Consider the following 9,405-nt stretch of genomic DNA (forward strand, 5'->3'; position numbering starts at 1 on the left):
TAAAAATATGGATAAGTATCAATGTAACACTGCGAGAAAATAAATTGCGATATTCATTAGGGGTGCTCCAATCGATCGGCTACCGATCACAATCGGCCGATAATCACGTTGGGATGATCGATCGGCGGTCTCTAATGGCGCTTTTCCACCGCATGGTACGGCACGGTACGGTTCACTTTTTGGGGGTTTTCCACTGGGTACAGTACCTGGTACTTTTTTTAGTACCACCTCGGTTGGGGTTCCAATGGCGCTTTTCGAGTTCGTGGTACGACTCGGCTCGGCACGGCTCAGTACAGCACGGCATGGTTCGGCTCGGCACGGTTTGCGTTTCCACTGCAGTTCAGTACCGCTTTAGAGTGGGCGGGATTATTCACATGTCGTTTTAGTTGCGCCGCCTCTACTACCGTGACTCCTAAAAAAACTTTTTCATTCCGCATCGCCCCATTAAGCTCTCGCTGGATCCGCCTCCTCTGCTATCAACGAGAGGAACGTCTTTCCTAATGTGCTATTTTTGTACAACGACACTTTTTTCCTATTGTGTTGTCAATGTTAAACGAATTGTATCCTGACAAGGCGAATAAAAATAAGAAATACAATTTTTGTACAACATTTTTATTTTCTCTGACACTTTTTTTTCCTACTGTGTTGCAAAAAATTTTAAACTAATTTTGTGTCTTAAGATAATTCATATAAATTCAAGTCAAAGTCAATAAATTCAAGACTCTTGACAAGACGAATAAAATAACATACAATTTTGTGCAGAATACACTTTTATTTGTCAGCCTATCTCTCTTTCAGTAGCGGAAATTTAAATGTGAGATTCTGGAAACGAGATCTAAATTTAGCGGGAACGGTCGGGTCGGGAAGAAAATTATTCTAAGCGGACAGCGGGTGAACAAAGAGTGAATATATAGCGGGAGCGGGTGGGTGCGGAATAGAACCTTGCGGGAGCGGGACTAAAAAAACAGTCCCGCTCAGACCTCTAGCTGCAAGCGCTGAATTAAAGTAACAGCACATTGTTTGCACAGTAAATATGAACATGGATTGACACGAAAATGTAGTAATTACACCATAAATGCATATTATTAAAGTCTACTGTGTTTCACAGATATTCATACTCATCTGATTGTACTGGCACAGCCCTAGCTTACAGATTCATCAGTGGTACTTGAGACCCCGTTTCTGCAGTGGCAAGACAAGCCCATATAGCCACATGTGAAGAATCAGAGCTCCAAACACTCCACAGATCCTCTGAGCTGCTGCCCTACTTTCCATGCTGCAGAGAGAACTCTGTGTGGGTGTTGCACTCGCCCAAGCAGATCACTCTGATTCTGTTCTAATACCGAAACCAGCCTGTGATACCAGAATCAGCAAGATGAAAGCAGCATTAGGTCTCCAACCTATTCAATAATTAATGAGGAAAGGGGCGGAGCTTTGATCTGCCAACACTAATTCAAATTAATGCTCACAAAAAGGTCAACATGTCTATTAACATTTTAAAACATCCAGGAAATCAGTTGCTGGTGGTGATACGGTCACCAATTTTTCTTATGTGAAACCAGGAAGGAAAAGGCCTTATTTTATTACGTCTCCTTCCTGGTTTCTAATGTGGCAATTTAACTAAATTTAGCTTAATTAAAAAAGTCTTCCAAAGCAAGCAAGGTTTAAATGTCTTTGACTGTCAAATGTTTTACTCTGCTTTTCTATCATGTCAGCATTATGACAATGCTGAGGCTTGTGTTGTCTCGAGAGGAGACACACTCTCTGACATGTGCCAGGCAGCATTACACTAATGGCATGAGTACTGTGGGAGACAGCAGGTGATAGGGCATTGTTAGTCATCTCTGGGACCAGCTGTAGTCTCCAGCTGTCCTGATGAAGGCTGGGGTCAGAGGTCAGCTGGCCTAAGCACCACTCCCACTCTCCTATTTAGTAAAGGTCACAGATCAAACTGGGTTAACATAGTAAACCTTAAAGGAATAAGATGGAAAAAGCACAAATACACAACAATATACAGTTTTTAATGCAGAACAAATGTGAAAAACGTAGCAAATCATGAATATTTTATATGAATGAGTTTGCAATAAATGAGCTAACATATTGGCTCATGTATACCATTACCATAAATAATGTTGCTGTTAATATTATTAAATTTTTTTTAGGTTTGATATTACTCTAAAAAAAAAAAGTTTGGGGTCAATAAATGAATACTTTAATTCAGCAAGGACACGTTAAATTGGTCAAAATGTGTTATTTCAAATAAATGTTAATTTGATCATTCTATTTAAGAAATTCTGAAAAGAAACATTAAAGGGGACATATCATGAAAATCTGACTTTTCCAGGTTATAAGTGCTATAATCAGGTCCCCTGTGCATCTACCAACCAAGGAAAGGTGAAAAAGATTAACCCAGTAACTTTGTTTTGGTAAGCCATTTTCTGCAAGCGTCTGAAAAAACTAGCGCGTCTGATTTCGCCCCTCTAGTGACGTGGCAAAGGGATCTCATTATAATATTACCGCCCCTTAATCTGCACGTTTCCACCCACGGCACCGTCATTTTGATTTCGCAAACGACAACAGTGTATCAGCTCTAACGCCATGGCGAAAGTTTGAGCAAAACATGCTAACTGTTCTGTCTTTGGCTGCACAGACTAGCACAGAACACTATTTAGAGTCCCAGCCTCAGAGGAGACAAGAGAGCAGTGGAATTATTGATTTATTTACTGTATATTGCTGCCTGCCTTTATCTAAAATAAACATGCAATTTATTTCCCAGCTGTTTACCTTCATAGACATAACCGACAGTTTTTGTAACTCGTGTTTTAACGTAAACTTGTGTGTGAATGAGAACGTAGTTTAGTACTCACATGCTGTGACAGCCACTTTCTGTACGTGCGCACTCAGAAAACCGTATATCAGAATTTTAAACACATATGGTTTAAAATGCATGATTTCAGCGCGATAAACATGATAATCAGAACCAAAACAGATGTTTTTAGCAGGTACGAGCTGTAATGTTTCCAAACAAAAAAATTATTAAGCAGTTAAAAACTGGTAATAATAAGAATGTGTCACTCACTGCAGAAAATTCAGCTTTACCACCACAGGAATAAATTACATTTTAAATTATCTTAAAATAGTAAAGTTACTTTAAATTGTAATAATATTTCATAATATTACTGTTTTACTATATGTAAATGCAGGCTTAAGGTCCTTGCACACCGAGTCCGAAATTTTCGCTTGTACGGTTTTTCATTTTTTTCATATTCATCATACTTTCCTATCAAAATGCTTGCTACGGATTAGTGTTGGGCGATATGCTCAATTTTCATATCGTCAGCCTGTGAGATCGCCGATACAAGATATTATCGTGCTAATTTATGTAACTATTTACTTGAGAAAGTGAACCAACTCCAGCGTAAGGCTAAAAGCAGCCTAATGTTTTTAATATGACTGAATTTGTATTTAACATGATAACAAATTAATAGAAACATCATAAGTTACTAATTATAATGCTTACATTTCCTCAGTTATTCAAAAAGCAGCTACAGAAAACGAGCAAAGAACATTAAAAACACTACCGTTAAAATCAGTGAATATACACTTTATGATGAATAAATCTCTTATACTTACATCGCACGTACATCTGCATTTTGTTGTTTATGAGGAGAGAATTCGCGAGTCAGAATTCAGTCAGTCAGCACGCGCTGAACAACAGAACTCCGCTTTTTCAGTGATGACTCATCTGAACGCATCTGATTGGCCATTGCTTTCATAAGCTCAGCATAATCGTGTGTGATTGGTTAGAACGTGCAATACTGTAAAAACACGGAAAAAAAATATAATGCAACAAATAAGCCCTAATATTAATTAGATAGTATTACTAGCCTGATAATAATAATAATAATAATAATAATAATCGTCTTGCTATCGTCAAAGGCATCAGCCACAGGCGATATCTCTGTCTATCGTCGATACACGATACTATCGTCTATCAACACAACCCTACTATGGATGCAAAAACGCAGAAAATCGAACCTGGTCCGATTTTTTTATGACGGACAAAAGTTTCAGAGGCAGTGTGTAAACATGATTGACACAACATGAGGTCGCATTTATTTTTTAATATGCGAAAATTTCGGACTCAGTGTGCCAAGACCTTTAGTGAGCAAGAGCCTTCTTTCAAAAACGTAAAAAAAAATTAACCAACCCCACACTTTTGAACAGTAGTGTGAAAGGAGGAATAGGATCAGGACACATCACTAGCAGGATTCAAATTTCAAACCAGTGTCACCCACATGAAAAATTTAGAGCAAATTCACCAACTATGTTCATGACATTTCATTTAACTATATGCAAGCAATTCTCACACTTGCTATCATGTCAACAAGTGAGAAGGTTGTGGATTACAGGAGAACTGAAACTGGCAGACAGACAGTTCCACAGACCCTCATCTCCCCCAGGTTCTATATTTGGAAAAGTCTGTCTGAGAACAAAACACAGCCACCTCACCCCAGCAAAGGCTTCACTGTGTTAACATCATGTCAGTCCTCTTGACATATCACTGTTTGTACAAGAGAGCAGGCTAAATTTGGACCACACCAGAAGAGAAGATGGACAAGACTAGAGCTCCTTAACACAAGGATGAACAAACTTTAAAACGAAAGTCTGGAAGTCTGAAGGCCAAACAAGTGCACAAAAAACAAAAGCATTTCCTTTAAAAAAAATAAAAAAAAACTGTAGACGTTGATAACTTCCTGCTTTTCAGCATTAAAGGGGTCATATGATACTGCTAAAAAGAAAATTATTTTGTGTATTTGGTGTAATGAAATGTGTTTATGCGGACCTCGGGAAGAAAACATCTTCGGTCTGTCCAATGATTGTAAAGTAATTAGGTCCCTCAGACTTGAGATATTTTAGCGGTAATGAGACCAAAAATAATTAAGACCGAATCCGAATTTAAGACATTAAGACTTTTTAAGGCCTTATATTAGGAAAACGTTATTTAAGATATTTTAAGACTTTTTAAGGACCCGCGGACACCCTGCTTACCAAATTGTGATGCCTGCGGCAACCACATGTGACGACCCCGGGCTGGACTCCGCTTCGTCCACGGTGAAAGCCGATCCGGTGATCCACAGCGCAAGTATTTCCTCAGCGAGAAAGGAAAAATTTAAATCGCATCATATGACCCCTTTAAAGAATGCTTAAACCAATAATGCAATAAAGAAAGTTGTTCCGTTCATCTAAAATGACCTTAAATCAAATCAAAGATTCATCCTTTAAGCAGTAAAAGTAAGGACGCGAGCAATAATTTAACAAAAAAAAGCTATTTATTTGCATATGCCACTCATCTGCAACATAGATGGTGTAACACCCAATATGCACTTCAAGTAACCAAATCGTGCTCCCAAAATACTTCTGGGAATGGGATAATTGTTCAAGTGTTGTGCTGTGGCAAACACTAAAAATGAATTGAAACAAATCCTCCAGATGACATTGGGTGAAGCACTCGTACCTGTTCTGCTCCTCTAGTTTGGCCAACAGCTCCACATCATCCGGGCTGAGCTGGGACGGGGAGGCTGAGGAGTGCGAGGACAGCGAGGCCGTTGATGAAGCCACAGTGGTGTGCAGCGAGGAGGGGGTGGCCACCTGACTAGCCATCTGACTCACCGTGAGCGACACTGAGTTCTTCACCCATGAAAGAGTCGAACTCAGCTTGCCTGCTACCTTGTCTGTCGCCACCTTTGGAAAAATGAAAGAAACGTGTTTATATGTAAAAATGAATTCAGAAAACATCTTAAAAGTCTTGATTTTAGTAAACTAAAGACAGGATATTATAAATTTCTTGTTATAAAAAGTGCTTCCTATTTTTATATAATATATGATTTGTCGAACAACATGATAGTTTCAGGGTTTAGCCTCTAAAAATGTACAAATATTTGAAATAATCATCATGTGTTCTTCTAGATCTTTTTTTGTTATTTTGATTCAACTGATTCTAACACCTAATGCAATAATGAAAACACATTCTTATGTAAACCTAAGCTACATGAATGGCGTTATAAATTGGTAGATATTGAACAATGAAATTGAACAATGCAATAAACTGTGAAACCAACTAAGACCATTTCTTCAATAAGATGCTTTAAGAAATAAAAAAAGAACCGTTTCAACTTTGTTAGCAAGGATGCTGAGATGGCCTGACAGACTGAGAGCCTAAATGTCTCACACAGACATTCTCATGTATGGAAAAACTCAGGTCAGTAACAGCTTTGTACTGTCCAATATTTGAATGTGGCAAAGTTCTCAATACCGCATACAAACACACTGGTTTTCATACTTGGTTTGGACTGTACTATGCAATTGTTCACTTTCCCTTTTATACCTTTTTTTTGTCTGTGATTTTAAAAACACACATAAAAGCACTATTTTTAAAACTAATAAATTTCACCCAAAATTAAAAATGTTCTTTCTTCCACAGAACACAAACGAGGATATATTGAAGAATTGTGATGACCTAACAGTTGTGGTTACAAAAAAAAAAATTTGACATTTCTCACAAATGTCTCTTTTTTTGGTCCACAGAAAAATCAGTAATACAGGTTTGGAAAGACATGAGGATAGGGATATGCCGGTATCAAATTTTCATGTTGCGATTAATTGCTAATGCTTTTATTATGGTATACGGTAGGGTGAGCAAATTATGACAGAATTTAAATTTTTGGATGAACTAATACTTTAAGAACTTGTGAACACACTTGCTGGTAATATAACGCCTCCTGTTCAGGACATTCAAAAAATGACGAGATGAACAATTTTAAAAAAACATTCACATATTTTGTGGGTTTGAAATTAACAACCAGCACCAGCCAAATGCAGATGCTCTTCACCAGGCACAGTGGTGTGTGACCTGCAAGACATGTCAGACTGACATTTAGCAAGAAATGCTGTTGCTAAGAAGCAATGCCTGACTTCAAATATAATATTTTGACTTCAAAATATTTTGATTCTGCCTAATATTTGTGGCTATTGGATACCAAACGCAGCAAATGACACAGAACTACATCGGGGTTACAGTTGAATTGCCAATGACATAATAAAAGATAATAATGCTATATTATATATTACTTTTGAGATCATCTATACGCTAGTGTACTCCTAAAACTTTTATATTTTACACATTTATTATATATATATTTTTTTTTAGGAAAAACAAAATATTGACACCTCGTCTTCCACTCTCTGTGGGCATGTCTAATTATTTGTCCAATAAAATGTTCTATAAATGAAAACCTCCCTACCACTAAAACCAATTATTACTTGTCTTTGACTAAACATGAGCACCTTCCTCATTCAATGAAAAATATGCTACGTCAACATAGGAAAGAAAACTGTATTTATGAAGCCATTTTATAGGCTCTTTAAACTGTGTAATGGGTTTTATAAAACACACATTCCTTACAACTACACAAGCAAAATGGTTTACTAGGTCATTAGTTAGGTGTGTACACCACAGATTGGAAACTGATGCCATTTGTCATTCTATATTTTCAAATACGACCTCTAGAAGGTTTGGACTAAGGGAATGTTTGAGGTCGTTGTGTACTTTCCACCGGAACGACAATAGTACAAAAACTGACTCACACGAACTGAATAACACTGTAATGAAGACATCAAAAAAGGCACCAAGCAGAAAAACTTATGTCAACTAACAGTACAGAAAACCTTAAGACAACTGGGAACGGCAGGCCAGAACACTGTAACATTAGAAAGCCAAGAACTCTCCTCCATCTAGGATTTCCTTGGTGTACTTTGCTCTTACCTGAAGAAAGATGTCAGCCTAACTGAGGTCCTCGCTAATTCCATAAACAAATCCACAGCAGAAATAACAGGTAAATCTCAAGAGTCTTCCGTCTTCAAACACCATCAGCAGCTTTGCAAATTCCAAAAGTCACACTGTTGTGTAGGTGTCACCTGGGGTCAAAGTGCTCATGTAGAAGACACTGAAGCAGCTGTAAAGCAGACAGAAGCAGTATAAGCTTCTGCTTTCCCTTTTACAGCTGTAGTAACGCTAATTCATGCCTTGGAATTCACCCTACAGAGAAAAAAAAAAATCCTTTTCCTGCAAAACGTCTGTGACGTCTGAGCTCACCACACCGAGCTTCACGACATAAGTGAGCTGTAATGATAAACCCAGGGGAAGTCTACCTCTGCACAACAAAGCAGGTTTCTCATTTGCATGCGGCACTTCTCTGAATCCTCTACAAGACAGATCACGTTTCCTCTTGCAATCTCCATTTCTGACAAATTATGACCACACGCCTATACATGGCTTCTGTGGTTTCACAAACCACCAAAATTCTATAGTATTCCCCAGCAAAATGCCTAGAAATGACTCAGTCGTCAAGGTTGGAAACACCCTTTCTTAGATAGCGTTACAGTCAGAAGAGTGACACAGAAAGAGGCGGGGCATAAACAGGAACACCAGAACAAAGTGCAGTTACAAATGAAGGAGCAGTCTAAGGACTGATAGTTGTGTCTGAAATAAATAAAATTCATATACACTGATTACATAACTACATACATGCATAAAATTACAATATATAATAATATACACCATATATTTAATTTTTTCTATTTAATTACTTTTAATTGAGTGTGCGTTTTTTTTTATTTTATTCATAAGCCCTTTGTGTGCATTGTAAAAATTAAATGATTATTGGAGTATGTTTTATAAGAAAATATTTTATTTTAGTCTTTCTATTTAAAAGTTTCACATTTAATCCAATGTTCTACTTAACGTTTCTTTGATATTTACTGCGAAATTTACTAGCAATTACTCAGCGAAAATTTAATTAAGTCATTTTTGTTTTCTTTGTGCACAAAAAGAATTCTCACAGCTTCGTAAAATTACGGTTGAACCACTGAGTCACATGGACTATTTTAACGATTTCCTTGCTACGTTCCTGGGCCTGGAAACATTTCAGTTGGGTTGCTGTCTATGCAGGTTCAGAAAGCTCTCGCATTTCATCAAAAATATCTTAATTTGTGTAAGGTCTTACAGGTTTGGAATGACATGAGGGTGAGTAATTAATGACAGAATTTTCATTTTTGGGTAAACTATCCCTTTAACAACAATAATTAAAGGGGTCATATGATGCGATTTCAAGTTTTCCTTTAAAAACCGCCTCATTTAAACACGCCCCCACATGTCTACGTCACGATGTGGGAAGATTTGCATAACGCCACCCAAATGTTCACGCAAAGAAAGAAGGCATAACTTTATTGTTCCTGCCACAGTTGCCGCCATGTTGTGAAGATGCTGTTTGTTTCGTTGCGAAAGCGAAAATACATTGTTTGGCCTTCCAAAAGAGGACAATATCCGCTTCGTCATGCCTAGAG

General features: G+C 37.6%; 1 protein-coding gene across 3 annotated transcripts in view; it reads right to left on the reverse strand.

Annotated features, from left to right (window-relative positions):
- The window catches only part of evi5b (ecotropic viral integration site 5b), a 49,150-nt gene that overhangs the window by 29,946 nt on the left and 9,799 nt on the right, over nt 1–9,405 (reverse strand). For all 3 annotated transcript variants that reach the window (XM_016543035.1, XM_016543033.1, XM_016543034.1), the window contains exon 2: nt 5,519–5,745. In XM_016543035.1, coding sequence (XP_016398521.1) covers nt 5,519–5,745 — 227 coding nt within the window. The remainder of the gene's footprint in view (nt 1–5,518; nt 5,746–9,405) is intronic.

Source organism: Sinocyclocheilus rhinocerous, unplaced genomic scaffold (genome assembly GCF_001515625.1).
Source record: "Sinocyclocheilus rhinocerous isolate Xijiao unplaced genomic scaffold, SAMN03320098_v1.1 scaffold98, whole genome shotgun sequence".
Taxonomy (NCBI): Eukaryota; Metazoa; Chordata; class Actinopteri; order Cypriniformes; family Cyprinidae; genus Sinocyclocheilus; species Sinocyclocheilus rhinocerous.